Source organism: Astatotilapia calliptera, chromosome 10 (assembly GCF_964374335.1).
Source record: "Astatotilapia calliptera chromosome 10, fAstCal68.1, whole genome shotgun sequence".
Classification (NCBI taxonomy): domain Eukaryota; kingdom Metazoa; phylum Chordata; class Actinopteri; order Cichliformes; family Cichlidae; genus Astatotilapia; species Astatotilapia calliptera.
Window position 1 is genome coordinate 8,962,441 of NC_137431.1, and position 26,679 is coordinate 8,989,119.

Below are 26,679 nucleotides of genomic sequence, written 5' to 3' on the forward strand. Positions count from 1 at the left end.
TTCAGGTAAAAGCTTTAATAGTTTTGAAGAAACAATCTCAATTATGGCTAAAAAGGCAAAAACCCCCAACCCCAAACGTAAAACGCCTTGAGCAATAAAAATGTGATTACAAGGCAGGGATAAAAGCAGTCAGATTGAAGATGTGGGGAAACAGTTTAAAGCCTTAGTTAAAGTTTACGGAGGCTGCAAGATGAGTCATTTTCTGATTTTTTTAAAAAAAAATCTCCTTCTACTTATGAAACAAGATTGGTTTAGCCAAACCTGCCAAGATCTTTGGTACATGTACTGAGATTATTTCTCCAATCATCTCTGGAAAGCTGACCTTGGTGTGAAGTGACTGAGCCTGGACAAAAAGGTCAAAGGTAAACTGATGGAGCTTCTTTACGGTCTGAAACAGAGGAGAAAAGAAAAAATCATAATGTGGATGAAATTTACTACACATAGTATTTGGACAACAGCTTGGGGCACATGAGTCAGACATACACACAGTTAACGCTCTGGCATAAAAATGTGAGGATATGAATCATAGTAAACTCATCCATTAGGCCTTTTCCTGCCTCGAAGACCACTTCTGAGATTTTGACTTCTGAGTAATCAGATTCTTTTCCAATACTAGCATGAAGGATGTTTTTTGTTATGGGCTATTAAAGTACTCCGTCCTATGTGATTTAACTGGATGTGTTTCCAACAAATGTTTTAGTGTAATATAATTACAGCTCCTTCTTTACACTGTTTTTCCATTTTTTTTCTCTCAAATTTGCAAAAGTGCATCCATGTTCCATGCATCCACAAGTGAGGCTTTTTAGAAACGTTTACAAAAGTATGAATGTATCTTTTTGGAATAAGAATTTTTGTTTTTAGCCTGAAGAAACATCTCACCAACTCACCATCTGGAGAGAGTCCATGAGTCGTGTGAGCTGGTAGAACCTCTGAGATGTGTTCGTAGTCGTTTGAAAGTTGATGAGGCGGTCGAGTTCGTTGATGTAGGTGAGACGCAATTCGTCAAAGTACTTCTGACTCTTCAGACCCTCAACGGGAACTGGTGAAAATAGAAAGAAAAAAATCATGTTCATTTCTGACTGTACTCACTCCTCTGTATGTCCACTTCTTTATGTTTTCATTTTTGGCACGCAGAAGAGTACTTACTAATGCTAAAGAGGAGCAAGGCCTTCATGCAGAGAAACTCTTCCTGGGTGATCTGCAACATCTCAAACTCCTGAGAGAGATGCCTCATCCGTATGCAGTGCTCGTACATGGTGGAAACGTGCATTCTGTGTCTGCAAACGTTAGAGAAAAAAAAGGTCAGGATGAGGGGATGTAACCTAACGGGAATGTTCAAATCGCAAGAGGTGAAGGAGAAATTGCTTTACACCTTGGACATTTCTCCAGTAATCAGTAACTACTGAAGAGGAAAGAATGTCAGAGGTTAAATCCATTTCCATCCGGCACACTGTCTTTGAATCACATTATAACAATACAGATTTGTGCTGTGTCATCTTTGACATTAGTGCTGAGGACGTTAAAAACACACAAAACTCTTTTACACCAAAATCCAGTCATCCAGCCTAAGCTCAAAGTTCATGATGAGAGCTGATTGGGAATTTAATGTTCGTGCCTGAATGATGGGCAAAGAAGACATTTGTTATCAAACTTTGCCATCTCTTCTAACACGAAATCAATTTGTCACTTATTATGAAGCCGGCAAAAGACAGTTTGGAACATATTCACATTTTTTATTCTGAGAAAATAAAGGTAGAATGAAGCAAATTTTGGGAATTAGAATACAGATGTCAAGGGGAGAAAAAAAAAACTCAAATTGAAAAAAAAAATGGCATGAGATAGAGAAATGAAATGGAGCTGAATTTCCACCTTCTCACAAGAAATAAATGCAGAGTTTCCAATATGTGCCGGTATATATGAATAATAGTCACCAGGAAGCGTATAATCCAATTATATTGGACTTTCTGGAAAAGCTAACGATGAGTTATGTGCCAAGGTAAAAATAAATTGTAGGTTAGAGCAAGTTTTTTCCCCAGATTCATGATGATAGTCTGGATACTGAAAAGAAAATGACTGCTCTTTAATTCTATCTCGATAGCATCGCAGTTGATAGGCTGTCTCATGTTGAAGTGGTAATGCTGTTTTATTATATCCATGAAATTAAGCCTGATAAATGTACATCTGATGTGACTGTGGTGTCTTAATTCTCCAATTATGTTGACTGTAATAGGGTTTTTACCCTCTCTAAAGGACAGCCTGCTCGGCAGGAGTAGGAGTGGTAAGCGGCTAATTTCAAAGGTAACAAGGAGTACTTGAGTGCAGTAACACTGCTGCTCACATTTCTTTCACTTAGTTTAAATTATCCACATTTCTGACTTTTATGGTTTCCACCAGCCCCAAATCTGTCCTTAAAAGTTGAGCTCCTGGTTCACCACACCTTGAAAAACAACTGACAAAGTGGTCACAATCACGTTTCCGTGACTTAGCAGGATTTGAATTTTGGACGTAGATGGCTGTACTTTTTGAAAAGTCACATTAGTTCTGGATGCTGTTGAATGTTGCTTTGATTTATATTTTATTACCCCCAAATAATACCTGTCTGTGTAGCTACTTCACAGGCATTCAGCTCATTTAATCCAGTCATTTGATCCAGTTTTTGGCAATGCTTTTCCATTCTTTAATCCGTGCACTCTTTTATACTTAAAAGTACATATGTCTTTTTTTATTTTAGGAAAGAGCTAAACTTATTTGAGGTTATTACAATTAAAACATTTCTTTTTTAAGGGTCATGATCTCATCCTCTTCCAACTCTATCAAACTTCCAATCCTTGGAGTAACCCTTTAATAGAACTTACCTAGAGTACTATCTTTTCAACATTTCATACTTTAAAAAAAAGAGGTTGTGTTCAAGAAGATGCTGCCTTTACCTACAATTTTAACAATTTTAAATATGAACCTACTAAGTGAAAATGCCAGTCATTTAGCCTTTTAAAAACTGTTCATACTCACAAGTATTTTCAGTCACTATGGAAACTTGATACAGTAAAATATCCTCATCATTTATGAGCATAAAACCTGATTTTGGTATTGTATTCTTGCATCACATTAAGTTAACATTTTTCAAATTTACATCCACTGGCTACTTTATTAGGTGCACCTCACTGGTGTCAGGTTAGGGCCCTTTTGCCTTCAGAACTATTAATTCTTCATGGTAAGGTGCTGGAAACATTCCTTGGATATTTTGGTCCACATTAACCTGGTAGCATCACGCAGCTGCTGCAGATACTTCGGTTGCACACCCATGATACAAATCTCATTCAAATCTCCTGTTTCACCATATCTCATATTAGTTCTACTGTATTGAGATCTGGTGATTGTGGTGGCCATTTGAGCACAGCAAACGTCTTATCATGTTCAAGAAATCAGCGTGAGATGATCAGAGGTTTGTGACATGGTGCGATAAAAAGCAGCCATCAGCCATCACCAACACTAGGCTGCAATGTTTGAGGCAGGATTGATCCATGCTTTCATGCTGTTTACACCAAATTCTGATCCTACCATCCAAATGTTACAGCAGATATCGAGACTCATCAGACCACACAGCATTATTCCAGTTATCTGTTGTCCAATTTTGGTGAGTCCATGCAAATTTCAGCCTCAGTTTCTTGTACTTAGCTGAAAGGAGTGGCACTCAGGTATCCATTGCTCATCTGAACACACAATATGTCCAACTTGGGCTAGACAGATGTATTGTGTGTTTAGAAATACTCTTCTGTATACCTTGGTTCTAACAAGTGGTTATGAATGATTTTCTCTTCTTATAAGCTTAAAGCAGTCTGAGTCATTTTACATTCTGACCTCTGACATCAACATTCACCCAGAATAGCCACTCACTGGATATTTCACGTTTTCTGAACTCAGTAAATCCTATTGTAGAGATGGCTGTGCAGGAAAATCTCAGTAGATCAGCAGTTTTTGAAACACTTCAAAAAACACGCCAATTTAAAGTTACTTAAATCATCTTTCTTCCCCTTTCTAAAGCTCAAAATCTGGCAGATTGCCTTAGCTGTAATTGTAACACATAAACGTAATGAGTTGTTGAAACTGAACAGGTATACTGTGCATAATAAAGTGGCTGGTGTATGCAGATTGCACATTTCTTTCAGGCTGTAACAAATTTGCACTGGTGCTGCACATATGTTTAAAACTACTGTGTAAAAGGATCCTGTACATCACCTGCTTACACTGTTTGAACCAGACAACAACTGATATGTGTTATCTACTCCCAGCAGACTGTGTCAGTCAGCATTTGATGGAGCTAAATAAGAATTCATTTCTTGTAAACATTAGTATTCCCCACTAACCCTCACACAGACATCACCATTGTTGTTGCCGTCTGAAATATTCAGATCGGATTCATCTGCACTCTGCGGGGTTACGAGAGTCTGAATGCTAAAAATTTTTCCTTACTTTAATTTCACAGCAACAAAAGAACACCTAAGGAGAAAATTGGATGAACACACTCTTTTAAAAAGCCTGAAACTATTTATGCTTTACATTTTTAACTCTGGATATGTTTTTCTGTTTGTCTGTGAACGGGAAAGAAAATGAAAGGAAGAAGGGAAGATAAAGTGATGAAGGCAAATGAGAGCAGCTGCTTGCTCGCTGGTGGTGATCTCTAAATATAATGAGGAGCGCAGCATGTCAGTGACCCACTAATGGAATCCTTTCAGAGGATTATTGAATTCTAGAATTCAGAGCTGGACATACTCATTGAACACAAGGTCTGGGGCAAAGTATAGCATCCTGCCACTGGCATTCTTATAGGACCTCCATCCCAAGGCACACACCATCACCCCCATCCATGACTGCTGAATGATAGTCATCTGGTCATCCACATGGAGATTTCTGAAACCTGGGGACATACACACACACAATCACAATCAAAAATGAAATAATCTAATCTCTATCAAAGCACTTATTGTATGATTACGTGAGTTTGAAGATTGTGCCAGGGCTCAGCATTTTTATATACACTTTTTTAAATTATTTTTTAGGGAAACTTTCAGACTTTATTTCATCAGGTAGTAGAGAACAAACTGAAGAGCAGAGAAAGAGCAAAGGGAGTGACATGAAGGGAACTGTTCAAATGGGTAGAAACCGGCAGCCTTTCACTTGTTCGACCAATTGAGCTATAGAGTTGCCATAGCCACAGCTTTATGTGACTGTTCTAGTGACCGCCTTGGGTTGAAAAACAAGACTTAAAAGAGGATGAACAATGAAACGAGCAAAAGAAATGATTCTGTACAAGTAATTTCCTACCATATAGGACTTGTACATCTTAATTAGGTAAAATCACATCCAATTTTGATATTGTTATGGTTTAAAGTTAGAGGAGTAAGCAATCTGACTGACACACGTCCCAGAAAACAGAGTTTAGTCCATTGCTGTTTGGTAATCTTCACCGCTGCTAAACTGACTAAATGAGCTGGACTTCGAGAGTATGTCAGTGTTGCCATTTTTATCTGGCAAATTATATGACTTTGCTATGACGTACAGACCCGTTGACCAATAAGTTTTGTTAGTTTTTGTCAACTACCTTTTTTTTCTTCAGAAAATAAGACAACAACTAAATAAAAAAATAATAAAAAAATAATCCGCGAGGACAAAAACTATGATGCAATGTAAATACGTGACAATACGTAAAAACGCGGTGAAAATATTCTGGAAGGAGACGAGATCCATTCAGAAGTAATCGCTCATGTAGCTCCCATACTTCCTATTTGTTTCCTGTCAAAATGTGACAAAATATATCAATTGTAGCAGCCCTTGGGATCAAGAACGCCATTTATTTCCTCAGCACACACGGCTCATTCTCTGGACATCATTGAGCACCGTGAAAACTCAGTCCTCTTGCCAAGGGTGCAAACTCCTGTGAACACTTAAACAGTTGGCCCGTTTCTCATGGGGTGCTGCTAGCTTGAGTGACACACATGTCTAAGGTAGACTTTATATAGCTTTTTGCTGTGCACGACCGACTGCTCTATACAGGTCGTGCCTCTGAGCGCATCTGTCATTAATGCTACTGCGCATAAAGTTCTGACAACCCCAGTAATGATGATTTATAGTACAGACCAGCAGTTCATGACATCAATGAAGAAGGAAAGAGTAGACATATGGACACATTTGACATTTGATGTCAGGTAAAAGAAGATGCTTTGTATTTCGTGTGGAGCAACTCCGAACCAACTTTAGGTTGGAGGTTCTATGATCTTATGATATTTAGTCGACTAAAACTAAAAGCATTTATCTGCTTAAATAACTAAATAAAAATTTGCTCTCAAAATTAACTCTGACCTCCATAAAGTTTTCATATCAGTTTTGGCTAGCAAGACCCCTCCCTCTTGTCCAAACGGGGAGGCTTCAGAATTCAGAGAGCAGTAGGTGATGTCATGATTGCTACATCTGTCTTTTATACTAAGTCATTGATAATGACACAGGACACAGGACTTTATAATCTTTTAAAATACTGGATACGCATGTGGCTGGGAATTAGAATGGGAGAGAAAAGAAGGTCAGTAGATCGATGCCCACAACCAAGGTTATTATAGTAAACTAAACTACTACTAACTCAAATTAGATGTGAAAAAACTTTTTGTTAACAACAATAAAAACTAGGCTTTTAAACTTAAATGATTTAGTGAACCTGGAATATTATTTACTGATTTTCCTAAATCTTGCTTCTGACACGTTCTCCATTCAATAGAGACAAGAAAATCCACTCTGGAAACTAACTGAAACTAAGTCTCTCTAAAACCTCAGAACAACCTTTGTCCAGGACAAATGCAGACAGTTTGAACTTAAAACAGTAATAGAAATGGTGGAGAAATGGGAGAAAGAGGAGAAAAGAAATTAGTGAACCGTTAGTGAATACCCTCCCTCTTGTCTCTCCAGCTGCTCAGAATGGAAGGCATCCAGCCCTCTCCAAGGACAGAATGGGGGAAATAAAAAACATGAATGAATGAATGGGTGAAAGAATGAATAGGCTGTGGCTAGGGACTTCCCCAGCAACAAATCTTAAAGTCTATCAAAATTCCCCCCAAACACCAAACAACAAACTTTTGTGTTGTCTTTGATTCATAATTAAGTATAACGTGTCACCAAATCTATTTTTAATCTGATGCAAAAAAAAAACAAAAACAAAAAAAACCCACTTGGCTGTGTGGCTGGAGTACACAACTTTAATTCAGCGATCAGAAACTAAAACATTTCTGCTTGGTCAAGTGACATCTGTTTGAAAACTCTCTGTGAGTGTAGACTATAGAACCAGAGAGTGAGGAACAAATTGTGCTTGTTTTGAACTTGAATGTTATTTGTCTGTGCCAATAATTGTGTTTGTATAGATTGCAAAATGCTCATGCTTGTTCTGAACGTCACCAGACTATTTGCGTGATTCGCTTGCCATACCTGCACCAGAACTGCCTCTCGGGTCATCTGGCACATGGCCTGATGTTCCAAAGAGCAGGTCAAAAACCTTTAGTGAGGCAGCTTTTAGATTTTATGCTTCACACCAGTGGGACAGCCTGCCCATGAGGTCTGAAATTATCAAATGCATTTTCCAATTCTTTTCATTCCAATCAATCCAGCTTTTTTATTAGAATGTCTAGTTTCTTAATTATTCTTTTAAAATCTTTTTTCACGTACTGGTTTTGAGATCTCATTATCAGTTTGTTAGTCTTCTGTATAACATTTTGAATGTCATCAGTACCTGAATGAGAAGTCATATGGTAACTACTGCAGAATGGTGCACACACAAGAGCATCTATCTAACAACCTACAGGCAAAACTACTAAATCTTCACATAGCTGCAAAATCTCAGTCATTAAACAATGTCTGCTGCACATGTTTGAATTTCCTCATTGTTGTGTTTTAATATGGGGCAAATTATTAAAACAACCTTTTTCAAACATTTTATTATGGGTAGGAGGAGAAGAATAGTTTTCTGTGACTGGAAAATAACTGATTTCTTTTTCCATTTAGGTTTTTTTTTTTGGTGGGATGAATCATCAAGCTCTACCACCACAGTCCGTCTGGGTTTTGTGTCCAGGTGTATGAGCACAGTGACACCTCTTTTCTCCTGTTACATTTTTCCTATCAGACAAAAGAAAAAAGGCCACAGGTTGCAGCTCAAAAATCTATCACTAGAGCTGTTCCGCTTCATTGTCTTACAGGTTGGATGGTTCTTACGAGACCGAATCATATTTAGAATTTGAAGAAAAAAGAATAATTTATCTTCGCGTGTTTTTTCTCTCTCATCTTAACAACTGATCAAATAATACTTGTATGTGATGAGAGGCTTGTAGTTACAAAGCCATAGTAATCTTCACCTCACTCTTCAGTTCCTCTGAGCTCTTTGGAGCATTTTGGCATTCTTTCGCTCATTGTATTGGTTTCATTCACTCTCTTTGCTCTCATCAGCAGGCAGCTGTTTTTTAGTGAAAAAGCTCTCATAAACCCACAGAACCTTACATTGCCAGCACCAAATCACATACAGACAGTGACGAGCCAGTTTCATGCTGGTTAATGACAGTGAAACAAAATCACCAGCCAATTACGCAAAGGTGCGAAGTCCAGGTTTTGTGTTTGGGCAATAACTTTTTGGATAGTTAAGTTTGCGTAAGCACAAAAGTTCAATTTACATTATGAAGCTGTTTCTGTGACATACAGTTGGATGAACACAGTGAAAGAGAGTGGCTAGACAGTTTTGTCAGGAGTTTGTAGAGGCCATAACAAAGCTGAGAGCAGATGTACATGTATTTCTTAAACACAATTACTAATGCTGCTCTGTGCCTGCCGATTGCTTAAACGAGTAACAGTTTTAACTTTTAATTTAAAAGTGGCAGCCTCTGTTCGAGACTGGGCAAAGACACAAAGACAGGCTATCCGGTGTACTAATCTCTTAAAGATCAAACTGGATCCATCTGCTAATGATAACTCAAAAGCAAAAAAAGATAATCTTATCACCTCTGCTGCAACCACTGTCCTACCTGGCAATCCTTTTGCCCATTTGACCACTTTGACAAGTTGTCTCTCTCCCAGTTCGTTGAGGCTGGTGAGCAGGGTGGCAGCGGAGTCCGGCTGGCCATAGTCATGGCCTGCATTCACAACCTCTGGCTCAATGGACTCCAGGATGTTGAGGAAGACCAGGTGGGAGTTCAGTTGCACACCAGATTTAGGAGAGACATGTGGATCCACTGGATCCTGAGCACCATGCTCTTCTTCTGGGCTTTTTTGTTGTCCAATCTTCTTCAGCTTACGTGCTATAAACAAAAAAATGATTTCATGTCTGTAAAGGTAACAGTTCTCATCAAGTTCAGGTTTGACAGATTTTTTTAAGTTATCAATCCAAATCTACATCTGGACCAATACAAGGAGAAGGTTTCTTCTTATCCTGTAGCAGCCATTCTGCCTAAATGATATATGCAGAATAAAATTGTGTTATTATTAACAGCAGCTGGCTGATGCCATAAAAAAATTTCAGTTATCATTCTGATAGCTTGATTTCAATGAAAATTAATCAAATCAATCCATTACATCCCCACACGCCATCTGGAACATATGGCTCTTTTTTATATGTAATATTATAGGAAACCAGAAAAAAAGCATTAACAGACCATACAAGTACTGCTGAAATACTGCATTCCTCTTTCCAAATAATATGTCATAAATGCCCCATACTGCAACTGTGGACCGTGAACTATTTTAAAAGAAATATTAAATTTGTCTCAATAATACTCAATACTGTGCTACTAATAGACTAGAATATTGAATCATATTTGATTTGAAAGAGGACTCACTGAACAGATGAGCCTCGTCTGATAGAAAGCCTACTGTCATCATGTGCGAGTCCTTACTGGTAATGCGGACATGAAAATATTCTTTTTCTTTTTGCCTTTGCAGAGTCCTAAAATATTTCCTTTAACTATACAGTTCAGTAAATTGTGCATTTCTACCTTACAATTGTGTTTCTTTGTGCAATGTATGTATCTTAAGAAGTCAAAGACAACAAAAGCAAAACCAACAAATACTGTATGTTAAAGTAAACATACTGGTTTCCCATCTTGAGGTTAACAAAGCTGTAATTCCTTCCTCCACAAATGCTGAAAATCCTGCAGCAGCTGCTCCATATGGCAACCTGCACTTACAAACCAAATTAGAGCAGGAGAAGCTGCCAAATACATTTAGCTCTTTAGCAGTCAGATTTAAGATCACCTATAATTTTTTTCCTAGAACAGTTATATGAACGGTTAAGCTTCGGCTCAGCCTGTCATTTGGGAATGTCAGCCCTGCTGAAGAGCAAGTGACAGGAAAATACAAATGGCAACAATGTGATGAGTGTACTGAAGAACACACACTTGTGTGCTCTGGCGATTTTTGAAGTGCAACAGGATCTTTTGTACAGGCGTAATTTTACAATGTATTTCTCTGACAATTAATCTGTTGTAGTGTCTGGGGGAAACAAAAAAGACAAGAAGATGGAGAATCAGACTATGAGGAACATATTAAATTTTTAATCTGTTTTATCAAAGCTGAGTGACAGTAAAAAAGTAACTGTTAATTGTCGTGCAATTGCCTCTTGCAGCTTCTGTGTGTAAAGAATGTCTAATTAAAACTGCAGCCTGGCTCTTCAGTTTGATAAATATTGAGCTGCCAGTTATAGACACGACTTAAGTCTCTCTCAGGAGTGGCAGAGCTGAAAGAAAATTGCAGATTATATAAGATGGATAATTTGTAAGTCTCACATTTCCACTCCTGATCCAATAACAAATATTTCAAGTAAAAATGGTTTATTAAAATTTTTTCCTTTGGATTCTCAACTGGTGACACAGGCAGGCATCTGATCTTTGCAGAGAACAATGTAAATGGTTGGGTCGAGCCAACGTGACACTCTCCATACTTGAGTTGAAGCCAATATAAAGAGACAGAGACACCCAATGGGTGGATTCAGGCTTTGTTACGCTCAAAGACTTGGTCTAGGAACAATAAATATGTCAAATCAGTGACAACCACCTGCATTAACTTGCATACGTTGCATACACTTTGGCATCCGTGTCAATATTTCCAGCTCAAAGTGGCAGTAAATAAGCTGCTCCCTTATCCAGAACAAACCCATTTTCTCTCATATCAAATTCCACAGGCGAACTTTACCACTCTTTTTTTGCCAGGTCGATTAGTTGCTTTTGATAGTATCTGCATCACAATCACAATATTTATAGAATTCTATTTTTGGATAACTTCATCTCATGTGTAATGTCTTGCATTCTAAGTTTTGTCATTAGTTGTAAATTTTGTTTCTGAAATTATGAAAGTGTGATAGGATGGCAAAACTGAACATTAAACCAAGTCACAAAGCGTCACGTGCCAGAGAAATGCTCACATTTCTATATAAACATAAGAACTGTAAATTCAACATGCAAGTTCTTTACATTGTATATCATAATAATATATGGTAATGAAATCACCAGGACAACAATATAATATTTTGATCAGAATCATATATATTGTCCATCCATCCACACGGCATTTGAGTTCTGTTTTGGGAAAAATGCAGCTTAAACTCAGTTGAATGGAATAACATAATTCATTCAAATAATTTATTCAAAAAACAGTGAGGGAAATACGCTCAGGATAAATGTACGTATTACAATCAGGTTAAGTTATTTTTAGCTCGTAAGTGTGTAAATACCTTGAAATTTTACATTGCTGTGATGTGACGAATCTAGATTAAAAAAAACATTTAATAACGAATGTAATAAAACATTTAAAAACAGTTCTTAGTCAGCTTTTTGGAGATAAATATATTTTTTAATTGTTTCTGTAAGAATAAAAACTTATTAAACCTTTACTAGTTCTTCCTATTTTATCTTTGTATTACTTTAAATACCAGCAAACTGTACTCTAATTAATCTTTCATGCAATTTATTTTGTTTTTTCAGAGAGAAAAAATCACAATGGAATGTAGAATTCTCAAAGACTCACAAAAACACATGTATCAGGTTTGATATGCTTAGCTTTGAAGCGTTAAAACAATGAATCAACGCTGGGACAATGTAAAACTTTCTGTTCAGTGATCATTCTGGACTTCACACCGCAGCGTGTTTACTTGGAAACACAGATTTAGTGTCCCTGTCAAAATGTCAAGTAAGTGCATGAAATGTAAATCCTTCTGAAAAGAAGTGTTCATTATCTCCTCTTAATTACTACTGTTCTGTTTTTTGTATAGTATTTTATGCATTTGTACACACGATATCGTGTGTGATGCGGCTGATTTGAAAAAAAGAGAAAAAAAACTATTTGACTGCACAGAAAACATTAAAACTAAATAAAGAAATAGCAGAGAAAGCTCAGAGGTTAACGAAGAGAAATTATTATTCAGTTTATTTTGCCTGTTTTTGTCTCTTCGTCCTGGTAAGACATGTTGTAATGCCCTCCTTTCATGTTATTTACTAACCAGTTTTGGTTGGTAAGTCTGTTATTTCAGTTAAATCATTTTGAGAGTTTTCTGATTGGCTGTTAAGCACCAAGAGAGAAACTGTAACTGCTTACAACTGTCATTAAGTGTTTTAATTACTGTTTTAAAATGGGGTTTTTTGTGTGTTTTTCTGAAAAGACTGCACTAAACAAACAGAATAACAACATAAAAATTAGTTCTATATCTAATGAGCACTTGGATTTTTTCTTTGAAGAGAAAATGGTGAGATATTATATAGCATTTTAGTAAATTAAATCTAATTAAATAAGTAAATGAACTTTAGTTATTTATGATTTTTGTCTTGCTATTGCTGCCAGTATAAAGGGATTAGTTAAATCAGTATTTGTCAAAAGCATCTTGGCAGTCACACAAAGGTTGTTCGGAGGTTTTAGAGAGACTAAATGACTCCAGTTCTTTAACAGTACAGGTGCTATATGAATTTGAACAAATTGGTGTTTTTAATATTGGTGAAATCAAGATCTTTGTTAATTATTAGATAACACCAAAAAAGTTTGGGACGATGTATAAAATCTAAATGAAAACAGAATCGCTGAAAACCCATATTTTAATCACATGAGAACTTGAAAATTATCACATTTTTAAACCAACTAAGTGTACCACGTTAATGGCTGTGTTTTTACCACAGTGTAGTATTCCTTCTTCTTTCAACAACAGTCTGTATTTGCCTGGAGACCAGATCCTGGACTTTGGAGAGGAACATTGTCCCATCTTTGTGCGATATAAGAGTCTAGCTGGGCAACAGTCCTGGGTATTCACTGTCACATTTTTGTTTCATGACGCTATTTTAATAGCTGCAGCAAGTGATTTAGTATTATCTTGCTGAAATATGCCAAGCCACGCCTGAAAAAGTTGTCTGGATAGGAGTATATGTTGCTCTAAAACCTGTATATACTTTTCAGCATTGGTGCCTGTCCAGATGTGTAAGAAGTCCAAAGGCACTCAAACATGCCCATACTGTCAGAGATGCAGCGAGTCCCTCTCCTCTTTAGCTCAGAGGTTTACATGTTTTCCAAAAAGTTTTTTGGGGTTTTTTGAGATAATGTCCGTGACAAAATCTTACCTGATCTGTGAAGATCTTGTCAGAGGAGACCAGTGAGAGGCTGAGTGACTGCTTCAAAACCACAGACTGGGATGTAATATGTAGTCCACAGGCAGTGTTGGGGAGTAACGGAATACATGCACCTCCGTTACGTATTTAAAATACAAAATATGAGTAACCCCTTTTTAAACAGTTACCGTTTAAAAAGGGGGTATTCAGAATACAGTTACTTTGTTGAAATAAAAGGATTACACGGCGGTATTTTCCTCTTTCCTTTGTTAGGCTATGCCCTCGCTATTTTTGGCAATTCCACGCCGGTGGAAACTCAAACAAAACACGAATTAAGAGGCTCAAATGCCTGTGTCTCAATCTTGCGTCTCATAATGACGTGAAGAAATATAAAAAAAATTTATTTAATATGAAAGCAATAAGAGAGTGTTACAGGCATCGCCCTAAAGAATGTAGCCTCATGGGCAATGTAGTGCTGCAGGGAGAATCGACTGCCATACCCGTTATGTGTCTGTGAGCGAGGGAGGGAGAAAAAGGAGAGTACGAGCTGTCACCGAGCAGAAAGAGTGCTCTCTCCCTTCCTTTTAACTCTTTATATCGGACTTCAGATACAACATCACTAAATGTCACCTCCAGAAGTTCTCTTATGATAAAGTCATCAGTGGTTGTGTATCTGAGGAGAATGATCTGGAGAACAGGAAGGTCATCACTGACTTTGTCATCTAGTGTGAACTCAAACACCAGTTATATGAAGCAGATGGTGGTTGACTTCCAGAGAAAACTCCCATCACATTGTTGAACATCAGGGTCAGGAACAAACTGCTGGGAGTTCACCTTGTAACACTAAACTGGACTGGTCACGTAACACTTAAACTTTTGCAACAGGGGCCAAAGTCAGCTTCATCTGTTGGGCAGGCTGAGTTCTTTTGGGGGTTGGACATTACTGAGGACATTACTCAGATCACGGCACCTAATATTGATTTTCAACATTGTCCCTTGCAAGCAGATCTTTCTCCAGATTGTGGGACTCTTTCAATGATGATATTATAGTATAAGTATAATCAGTGCTTGATGTTCAAAGGCGTCAATTTTATGTTGAGGAACATTTTACTGAAATTGTTCCACAATTTGTAGATGCATTTTTTTTTTGCAGATTGGTGAATCTCTGCCCATCTTTACTCCAAAGAAACTCTGTAAGATATTATTTTTATAAATGCTTATGTTACTAACATGTTCTCTATTAACCCAATTAGTTGCAACATGGGGTTACAGCTTTTTATTGCCCCCATCCAAAGTTTATTGAGATGTACTGCTGAGATTAAATTGAGTTATTATTTTTCATGAAAAAGTAAAATATCTGTTTAAATATCTTTTTAAAATAAAATATGGATTTATGAGATTTGCAAATAATTGCATTCTGCTTTGATTTACATCCTACATCTTTGGAATTTATCTTATTTATATCAATCAGAGAAAGCATGCAAACAGGGACACAAACCAGCACCTCACAGGTTACTACTTGACTGCTCTAACCTCAAGTCTTTGTCTAATCCAAGTTGCCCAGATAGCAGATATACGTAACCTTGAATTCAACCATTTTGGATGACAGTTCTTAAGGGATCTGAGCCTCTGCCTGGCTTGGGAAGACTTTGGAATCTGACAGGAGGAATTAGGGTAAATTGCTGGGGAAAAGGTCGTTCTACCTTGAGGCAAACGGAGAGATGTGAAATACTAATGTTATAGTTTGAACTCTGGAAGTGTTGTGCTAGAATTACAATAACGAGAACTGCTTGCTTTTGGACAAAGCCCAATTCTAGGTGTTCAAAACAAAGGAATACGACCCAATGGATGGTACAGCTGCAAAGCAAAACTCTGACGTGAAATCTGTATTCTACTGCCTGATTGAATTCTTGGTCATTTGAGCTGCTTGCCTATTCTTCTTGTTCCCTTCTCAATGTCAATTCTATCTTCATTACTCTGACCATTCATTTTCTTGCTCACCATTTGCAAGCTAATCAGTCTTCGGATGTCCATCCTTCAAATCTCTGTGTTCTTCTGTCACTCTGCCTTTCAGACTCTTTGTTGCAACCTGGCTCCAACTCATCTCCACCCCATCTAAGTCACTATATTAGTTCTTCATCTCCACCATCAGCAGCATCTAGACTCCAAGACTGTTTTGCCCTACCATTGTAGGTTCTACGATCTGCCATGCTCTACCTTCTTTGGAGTTTACCAGCAATATAGTTTATTTCTGAGAATGTGTACTTCAATGAATTATGTTCACTTGTTTCAACAATCTGTTATTGTTCAACAAAAAACAAAAAACGAAGAAGTAGATTTAACTCTCGTTTGTTGACTGTGAAGCACTAGCCAATGTGAATTTTAACATCCATCTCTTATATTCAGGTCTTCAGGTACTTTGAAGCCTTTATTTGACTTGGAAAGACTAGCATCAGTAATCAAAACAAATTGATAAGAAAGCGATTGACTTACCTCGAGGCAGACAGGGAACTATGAAACACCATGGTAAATGGTAAATTGACTGGTTCTTATATAGCGCTTTTCTACTCTCACTAAGCACTCAAAGCGCTATTATATTTACTGAAGCATTGCGCTAGCCCTGCCCTATAATTCAGATAACTTCCATTACCTGTTTTGGGATAAAACCTGCACATAATCCTGGATAGTACAACTGAATAACTTTTACCACTGTAATAAACTGACTTCATGACTGTGATTTTTTTTTAACTAAAGTAATATTACAAAATCAAGCAGTGGAACTTTGACAGAATGGCCCCAATTCACTGAGCTGCCTTATTTTTTCAACAAATGCTGGAGAAAAACAGTGGCTTATGTGCATCATTATTTTATAAAGGTTTAACTCTGACTTGCAGATTGTGATACACATCTCTTATACTCTTGTCAAAAGAAGTCAGGGGTTGGGTTCTGAAACTGCAAAGTTTTTAAAGAATGTTAGGCAGTTTAATGTTCTCCATGAAATGTATTTCCACTGGGACAGCAGATGTGCAGTGAGCTTTCCTGTGACTGCTCAAAATAAAACTCCCATCATGCTTTGGTGAAAGTAACTGTTTGTTATCTGTTTGCAGATGTAATTAACATTCCAGAAATAATATGGAATTTAAATTATAAGAATAACTCATAAGAATTATGATTAAAATAAATGCTAGACAGACAGACCTTCTAAACTACAAGAAGTGAAACAAATAGATCAAATCTAGTAGTAGGGTTATTATTTAAGGCATATAGATGCCAGTGGATTTGACATTTGGTAATACATTAATCATCATATTCTCTAAGCATTTTAGGGCTTTAAAGTACTTCCAGTAAAACACCCTCTGGGATAATAGGACAAAACATATAATTTCTCTGCTTCCACTTCCACAAAATTATTGCCATATATTTCCCTGTTAGATGCCAAGAATGAATTACATGTCTGTGATGAGAAGATAAGTGAAAGGAACTTTTTAGCCACAACCAGAAAAGGTGTCCCTTTTTACTAACAATCACAGCATTAGATCACATTTTCCCTCCATGCGTTTGTCAGTGACTGGTGGCAAAATTACCAGCATGTCTGCTGCTTTAATTCACATGTCTCATGTCAGCTTTGTGCTTCTAGTACAATTTTCACCGTTAACAGAATGAGAAAATGGAAGAGAGTGAAAATTGAACACAAGCCTAAAATTAGTGCACTACATGTCAATCTTTACAGCCTAATATGACGAGCAGGTCTTGGTGACAGTAAGGAGAAGTGAATGGAAGAGGTCTAAATTGCATGGCAGCTCAGTCAGGGGCTTGATTATCAGTAACATCCCCTATTGTGATGATGCTGCAATTGAAGAGAGCCAGATAAGATGTGCAGTGCAGAAAGAATAAAATACTTGGTCTGAGGAAACCATTAATAGTGTCACTTTCAGGGCTTCACTTTTTTTGTAGTGCTTTGTTCATCTTCTTTTCCTCTCTCTCTCTCTCTCTCTCTCTTTTTTTTTTTATATATACACACACACACACACACACACACACACACACACACACACACACACACACATATATATATATGTATATATATATATATATATATATATATATATATATATATATATATATATATATATATATATATATATATATATATATTATATACCATTATAAACCATAGCATCAAGTCAACAAGTATTAGCTGCTTCTTTGCAAAAATCCATCCCACCTCCAAGAGTCATCCCAGCTTCAAAGCACTTCTTCAGGCGACAGGAGGGGCAGTTCTTTCTTCTTAGCTTATCAATAGTGCAGTCATTCTTGCTGGCACACAGGTATTTCTGCTTGCCTACAGGAGAAACCGTGAAACAATGTAAAAAAATGTAAATCACTTAAACTGAAGACAACCATGAGCAAACACAAAACTCTTTAGGAACTATTAATGTGTAGAATAAAGAGCCAGAATCTCAAGTGGACTGGCATAAAACTCACAGCCCAGTTGGATGCTTTAAGATTTACCTTCGGCAGCCCTTTTGAAGAAAACCTTGCAGCTGCCACAGGTGAGTGCGCCGTAATGGCAGCCAGATGCCTCGTCCGAGCAGATAAGGCATGTCCTCTGTGGGGGAAAGAAGAACTCCATGGGAAACATGTGTTCTCTACTGGACTCAAACCTGCAGTCAAACACAAACCCCCCCCCCCCAAAACAAGCCATTTATAAAATCATAAACCATTTTTATCCCACACGAAATTAAACTCATACTATACCACAAGTAAGCTACTTAATTCACTCATACCCAAGACCCATGGTAAACTCTAGTAGTTAGGTAGTTAGGTAGTTATAAAAAAGAGGACAGGCCGATGATGAAAGTGTGGGAAAGACTGAAGCACCGTGGCTATGGTACGGAGGGGGGCTGGGGTGAGTTGAGTGAGCTGCAACCTTGGACACAGAGAGATTGGAGACAACTCAGACACAATGCTGCCTCGGTGACGTGCTACTCAGATATCAAGGTTCGGTGTAAAAGAGACAAGCATGAAGTGAAGAGCCTCACTGTGTCCTGACTGATTTTAAGAATAAATAAAATATTCTATCAGAATGGGAAAACTCGAGCATGACACGTATGCATCTGGGCTTTGACAACTTTATAATAATAAGCAGCAAATCTAATTTGAATTCATTTTTATATGAGCTCTGTTACAGTAGACTTAAGTGTTTTAAGGAAGGGCCCTTTTGTTCAAAGCTTCACATTTATTTAATGCTTAACACTAACACACAAAGTCTAATTAGATTTCTTCAACACGTAGGTCCGGCTTGGTTGTGATTAAAAGATGACAGTTTGAGCAACGAGAGTTGAGATTATACAGAGCAACCTAGTATTCTTTTGTAGCCCAGGATCTGCTGATGATAAATGTGAAAAATATGCATGTCAATATGCCAATGCTCGGCGCACAGAACAAAAGAGGCCGCTAATAATCCCAACTGACAGATGAGAGCTTGAACTGATCAGATTTGCACATAATGTGTTAACAGAGAAGGTGACAATTTTCTCTTAACCCAGCCAGCCAAAATGTGGTATCCTATTATGCATAATTGTGTATATCCTAAGGCATGCGGTACTTTCCTTTTTTGAAAATAACTTACTGATCCAGCTTTTTGCTGTATTTAAAGACACTGTAATAGGCAAATTATCTGGGCTAACCACATTTAACTCTTTTATTGAAAACAGGAAGCTAGCAAGATTGGTTCACTGGTAGAACAAGTGCAACATGTTTCTTTTTTTTTTTTTTTAACAGGGATTCTGGCTTTATTTTTTCTTGAATAAAGCCTGATGGGGAACACGCTTTTTATCTACTATAAAGTTACTCTAGTTACTTACTCTGTGGATTTGTGTGAATCCTTGAAAATGTGCTGACCTGCGTGGTGCTCACTTGTTTTAACTTATGTGTTTACATACAGTTTTAGGACGCCAGGTGCTTTAGGGCACAGTTAATGACAAAAGATTCATGTTTGAAAAATTCCTAAGCTATCGTGCCAATCACCTGGATCGTGCTAACATCCAGGCCAGATGATGTAGTCCAAAGAGAAATTGTTATAAACACTTATTAGACATTTCCACCTAATCAGGCAGTCCCATTAAAATAATTACTTTAGACAGAGCAAAATTCAGTAAAAGGATGAAAAATAGATACGTGCAAATATGCCTGATATAAACTTTTACATTATTGTTGTTGTCAGTCGTATGCTCACTCACACACCACAGCGGAGTGTGGCATTTATGTGTGTCTGACTGCATGCTATATGGTTTTATTTGACCTTTATTGCAATTTTAAAATACAAAAAACAAACATCAGAGTTTAACAATATACACACTTAGCCTTCAGCATTTGACGTTTTAAACACTCTGATGTCATCTTCTGAATAATTACATTTGAATATAATTGGTATAGTGACCATTTAAATATTTCCAAAATGAACAGATATTATTCAGGTTTACTCTTTACCTTGAAGCATATACCTCAAGGTAGTATTTTGCTACAACGTAAAAGTACAAATAGATAACTTTCACAGGTTAAATGAGACTTTTTCTGTTGCAATAATTAGCAAAAATTGTCCTGCAACAGCCACCTCCATGCTTGATCAGACACAATCGAGTAAAATGTTTAAGATGGTTCCTATTTGGTCATAGTCAGTTCAGCTTGTTTTTGTAGTGTTCCGGGATGGAACTAAATAAATTGGTAAACATCTGTTTTCATTCATTTATGTGGTCATGACTCATCCTTCACATGCAAGAGGCGCTAGTCGAGCATGAAGTATTATGGCCTGATTTGACAGAGATCGCATTTACTTTAAGTACTGTATAATAATAATAATCACCGAGTAGGTTTCTTTACTGAGTTACTGTACTATGCAAGCCTCTCGCTGCCATTTGTGCTGCCACTCTGCATACTTGGTTGACTCCACACGCAGACGAAACAGAAACATTCTGTGTCCATTTCCTGCTCTTTGTTACCAGTCTTGTAAAATTCTTCAAAGCTTGGCTGGTTGCTATTTTTCTGCACTACCAATTAATGTCAAAGGGTAACCAACCAATCACAAGTTATTTTTGTAGAAAATTGCTGCTCAAAACTACTCCTATTAAGATTTTAACCAGAATCCTTCACATATCTACCAGACTGCCGCCGTGTCGCACTTCCGATCCCATATATGTCCCCGGGGGTTTGTTTCCAAAAACTTAACTGCTGCGAATCATTGAGGTCTGCAGCATTCACAGCGCTGAAAATGCAGTTTTAATGCTGTGAAAGTTTCAATAAATAATCTCTTTGTCTAAAACTGGAACTCTGGAAGGTTTAACAACAAAGTGCAGTAAACAAGAAATATCACATGGTAATACTAAACTGTATTTAACAACTATTAAATTACAAATTGAAAAATTAAAGCATTTTGTTAAAATTATTTTTTTTCTCATAGTAGGTAAAATGTCTTGACTTTCCATCAGGCGTAGTCCCAGAATTTAATCAAAACTACAACTTTACATAATTGCCTGGCTAAATAACTCCATCCAGCTGTGCAGCTCACTGCCACGAGGTCCAAATGGGTAAAAGCATGCCTGAGTTTTCTCAGCTCTGCTTTGCAGTAAAACCACACAGATGTTCCTCATGCTCACAGCAGGTGTAACTGCAACATATACACATAACTATTGCAATGCATTTTTTCCAAACTAAATGATAGCAAGGCACAAAATCTTTCTGTTAAAACCAAATCTAAGAAGCAGCAACAAAAGGTAAAAAAAGCAGGCTCTCGCTCATGGCATAAGAGAGATTTTAGCAATGTGGTGACAGGAAAAAGAGTTCAGCAGAGATCAGCTTTTTGCAAATGAACAGCAGATCATTGCTTTGGTTGCTAAACAAAGGCTGAATGTGTTTACAACTGGCTATGTTATTTATTTATTTCAACTTTTCTTTCCTACTTTTGTATTTTTTTAATATCCAAAAGTGTTCCATTCATTGCTCCTCAAACATCTCCCAGTTTTTGTAGTGGTGCAATTGTACAAAACATCCTGCACCTTAAGTCTTGAATCGTGTTTATGTTGTGTATAGATAGATAAAAAAGACAAGACAAGCTTGACTTGGAAAACTGTATAAGCAGGGTTTTGAAAGGGCTTCAGACATTAAGCAATGTCTCGCTCACTCAGTGTCCTCATGGTCTAAACTATAAACCACATAACCTCTCTGAACTGAGTGTGAGGACCTACTGATCTGTCACAGATCAGCTGCTTTCGCTTTCTAATTTTCTGTTTTGTGTTACTCTAACTTGCTATCTACATTGTGATCAGATTCGTGCTTTGCATCTTGCCACCATGCAGGAATGCCTACTTTGGAATCTTCCCCATAAAACGCCAGTCAATACCCTCAGAGGTCAGTGGCATCAAGTGTAAGAAAGTTTGCACCTTAGAGCTCTCTCTTTACATCTAGACAAGCTCCATTCGTTTGAAAGTGCCATTGAATACATATAAAAATAGGATTAGGAAACATAAATCGGTTTGTGGACGTCCATTTCTAAAGCCTCATGCTGAACATTTTTACTGCTGCCATCTTGTTTTTTTCTTACACCAAACATAAGTGCCAAATCTCACTGTGGCCCTGAGAACACTGCACTCATCTGTTAGTGATTTGTCATGTTAAGATAAGATAAACCTTTATTAGTCACGTGGGAAATTTGTTTGGTCACAGCAGACAGCGGACAGTACAAAGTTAAGACCATCAAAAATTAAGAAAAAACAATAGAATAGAATAAGAAAAAATAGAATAACATACTGTACAAAATAGAATAAAATACTATGTTGCATAAGAAAAATTGCACTTGCCAATATTGTACATAAGGGAGACTAGGTGAAGGTTACCATGGTGTACTGGATGTGTGTGTGTATGTGTGTGTGCACGCGTGTGTGTGCGCATATGTGTGTGTGAGTGCGCGCATGTGTGGTAGTCACAACCTAAAGTAGAAACTGACAATTAAGACCACGGTGATATAAAGACAATACTGACTATGGTGATAAATCAAAAGAGAAGGTATAGCAATTCTTTTCGTAGACCTCTACACAATCCTCAGGCATCTCCACCAGCTGATCTGCAATTTCCAGATCTGACATGCATGTCCTAACAGCCATGTGCTTTCTTTTTGTTGTTTTGATTCACTCTGCTGCTTGAATTTACACAATTTCAGGCCTGTCAATCAAACAATGTGCATTGCTTTAAACATCCTGAGTCTGCCATGCCTGCAAACAGCTGACCTCAACAAGGCCAGTGGCCAAGAATGCCTTTCAGTGCTAGAATTCAACAATATTTCCTTTCTGAAATCATAAAGGAGCTAACATCCCTGTACAGAATAAGGCCGGTTTACCAGCAGTGAAATACAATGAACAGTGAAATGCTGGCTATCAAAGCTGAGGAAACCCTGTAGAAAATGTTTCAGTCTAAATCATTTATGTAAAAAGTCATCAAAAAGCAAATGATGGCACTGCTTTCATGAAGCAAACCCTTGCTACATTTTTAAATGGTAAGTAATAATCTGTAACCAATTACATTCAGAGAATAACCTTCCCACCACTCCACGCTGCCTCCGCTACAGGTAAACATTCAGTCAAGGCAAATTCCCATAAAACTAAAATAATACATATCTTCTGCCAGAAGGTAAAGCATGCAAGGGCTGGGAGTCTTTTCAGTTTAAACCTTGAGCAATCAAGCTGTTTTAGTGCCTAGAAAGAGCGAGTGAGGTCATCTATGACCCCATTTTATTCCATTTTATACAGGAATTCCTTTTTTAATGCATTTATCAAAAATACAACACAATCATTTCCCCACAAGGAACACTCCCATCTACGACACATGTTCTAGTATCGTAAATTATTGTTTTAAACCTGAGCTAACCCATCAACATCAACTGAGCTGTTTTCACTGAGCATTAAATATCTGCCCCAAGGCTTCTTCGGCAGTCAGTCTTGCTACTCTAGGTTTGTTAGCCATGTTTCACAATAATACAACACGATGTAATCATTAGAAGTGAAAAAGTGGAACAAAATTAAAACCCAGTAATGTCTAAGTGAAAAAAATCCATAAAACTTTCCATTACCCTTCTCTACACACAGGGATCAGTTCCTGGGTGAAAGTATGAAAAGTTAAAGAAGTAGACTGACAAGTTAATTCTGGGAAATTTTTTTATAGATTAAAAAATATATAGGTAGATATAACATGGTTTCAAAAATGACCTTCTTGGGTTGACTGCTCAGTAGATTAGACAGACCACACTGCTACACCTCCTCTCAGCAGCTTTGTACAGAAATTCACTTTACACCACGCAGACAGCTATGCGGTACTGAACACTAACAGCCAAAGGAAACAGTGTCCCTTTTCTGACTGCACTAACAATCATTCACCCAGGTGAATTTGAGAAAGCTCTGCACAACACCAGCAGACAACACCTCTGTGTGGCATGCACGTCACACGATGGCTGTCAGTTAACGTGCCCACTTTGGGTGCTTTATAGTCTGAACTAAAATGTGTTGAGAGATTTTAAGAACCTGACACACTCAGAAACATTTGAAACTACGAAAGCACCAACTGTGCGTGTGGCTTGGGGTTTTTTGTTAACTTGTGTTGTTAATTTTTCCCACTTTTGTGCCACAGAAACATCAAAATCTTCTCGCTAAAACAAGACTGTCTGCATCTCTTTATCACATTAACTTTGAATGCTTAGCTAGAGCCAAACTGATGTGAAACATCACCCAGTGGCCCAGGTAAATTAAGTTAAACTAAATCTTATTTTCAGGTACAGCCACCAAGGTCACTGTCGGGTAATACAAATGTTTGTCTATAAACTGCCTCATCTTTTTTGTCAGAATTCAAAATCATGGGGACTAACATTTACAATAGTCAAGGAACAAACAAACTTGAAGAAAAAGTCAAGCAGTGATTTTTCCCCCTTTTTCTCCACTCTGTCATCATCTGACTTTATGAAATGAATACATCCACTATCATCTGAATACATACAACACTCTCTCATTCACTTTATTCAGAAAATTTTTTATTAAAAATAGAATCAAACTTTATTCATTACAAATGTTTGGAGGAAAAGGGTTGTTAAAATGTTTCCATGTATCGCTTTGATCTCCTTTTTTTTTGCTGTAGCTATAATCAGTTTGGCATACTTCAATTATTGTCTTTTTTTAAAAAATTAGACTTTCACACAGTGTATAAAATCAGCAGCTCTGGGTTACTGTAAAATCGCCAAATATGTGAAGCAGGTGTATTTCTAGATTGGAGCCTGAAACTTCTGCCTACACATTTTCTCAGCAGGGAATTTTTTTTAAACAGTCTGTTCAGTTTGCCACTATGGTTTGGAACCAGAAAAAACAAGTGTGGGGTAAATGTTTCCTGCATCAATAAAAGAACAACAACAACAAAGAAAAAAGAAATACGCGCACACACGCACACACACACACACACAGACAGTAAAGAAATTGATATGTGGTGTAGTATCAGTTGCCTTTTGCTGTTTGTCAGTCTGTGAATTGGTGATCTAATCCTGGTCAGAGACAGACCCTCAAGCCCCCTAAGGGACAAAGGGTCAACCTGTGGTCCTGAGTTTGAATATATATATATAAAGTAGAACGTTTGGCTCGCAATTACACCTAGAACTGTTCAACCTTTGGTTATACCGCAATATGAAATACATATTTATATTGTAATCACGTAAAATTACTATTACCAGCCGACTAAAGCTCACCTGGTGTCGTTGTAAGTGACATCCAGCCATTCGCCGACTTCACCCTTCATGTAGTTGGAGTTGGGATAAGGCGTCCTCAGCATCCCGCCAGGGTACCACTGTTCACGGCGCATTACGGTCCCGTCATATGGATTGCATATAAACGGGGAGTTCGCTCCCGAGCTCTGCACGTTCATGCACTGCCTCGACCCCCAAAACTGCGAGTTGTACTTGTCGCCGAAGCTGTAATTAGGCCTGCTGACCCACGACGCCCCTGCAGATGCACTTCCCTCAGATTTGACTTTGACGCCGTACCGTTCTGCCTGAAACCCCGTGGACCTATTCTCCACGGCATCCACGACGTCTCCGGCTTCCTCCACGGAGTTGTAAGCTCCGCATGGCCTCTGTGCAGCCGCGGGGCCGAACTGTGCCAAAGGCTCCGGCGCAGCTGGGGCGTAAGGGCAAGAGGCAGCGCACGCTATGTCCAGATGATCTATCTCTTTCGGAGTTATGTCATCAGCCAGGCACAGCGTGAAGTTTTGCGCGTTCACAGATGTCGCCGTGGAAGTAAGGTGATGAAAAGCCGCCGCGGGCTCTGAACTTTTGAACATTTTCACCTGTTGCTTGTGGTCGTGTGGCGGGCGCTCATCTCGCTCGGGACACCTGTACTCGGAGAGAGAAGCCGGGGCTCCGGGACAGTTCGCAGGCACGGCTTCCACCCCGAATAAATACTCTGCGCTCATTTGGTCATTTGCGGCACACGGCGGGAGAGAAACGTGCGCCTCGCTCGTGTCACCGGACTCCATGGTCAGACCCAGAGACACGGACACAGCTTTGCAGAGCTCCCTGGCTGTTTCTGAGATTGTGGCGCAGGCAGAAAAGGAGCGAATGTCGCCCACTCGGCACTCAGCGCTTAACTCCTCCTGAGGAGCAGCAGCTGTCTGGCAGCAGCGTTTCTCCATGTCACAGGCTAGAGGAATAATGTTTCCGGATCCGTACAGGTTTGCATTCTCGGATTCTGCCAAACTCCCGGCACTGCTTCCAGTCGGGGTTTTGGTGAAATAGACGCGACTTTCTTCAGTTTTTTGCGCCATACTGGCAGCGGTCACGACGTTGCCTGTGTATGATTTCCTATCCTCTGGCCAGATTTTGGCACAAAATAACTGTCTGCTCGTTTGGCTCATGTCCCAGAAAGTGTTTGCTTTGCCAGGATACTGGACTTTGCACGTCAAAAAGTCTTCGCAGTTCTCAGCAGCACAACAGCCCAACTCTCACGTTGTGAAAAGCGTTTTGGTAAAAGGTCCTAGGTGAGCCGCAGGACTCACA

At 38.3% G+C, this 26,679-nt stretch overlaps 1 protein-coding gene across 1 annotated transcript; it reads right to left on the reverse strand.

Moving 5' to 3' along the window:
- ar (androgen receptor) lies at positions 1-26,679 on the reverse strand. The gene is made up of 8 exons (XM_026183295.2): positions 25,375-26,679; positions 18,114-18,265; positions 17,827-17,943; positions 9,048-9,320; positions 4,771-4,915; positions 1,147-1,277; positions 888-1,039; positions 1-388 (listed from the first exon to the last, which is right to left on the reverse strand). Exons 1-8 carry the CDS (start codon positions 26,535-26,537, stop codon positions 230-232), a joined length of 2,292 nt encoding a protein of 763 aa, XP_026039080.1. The 5' UTR covers positions 26,538-26,679; the 3' UTR covers positions 1-229.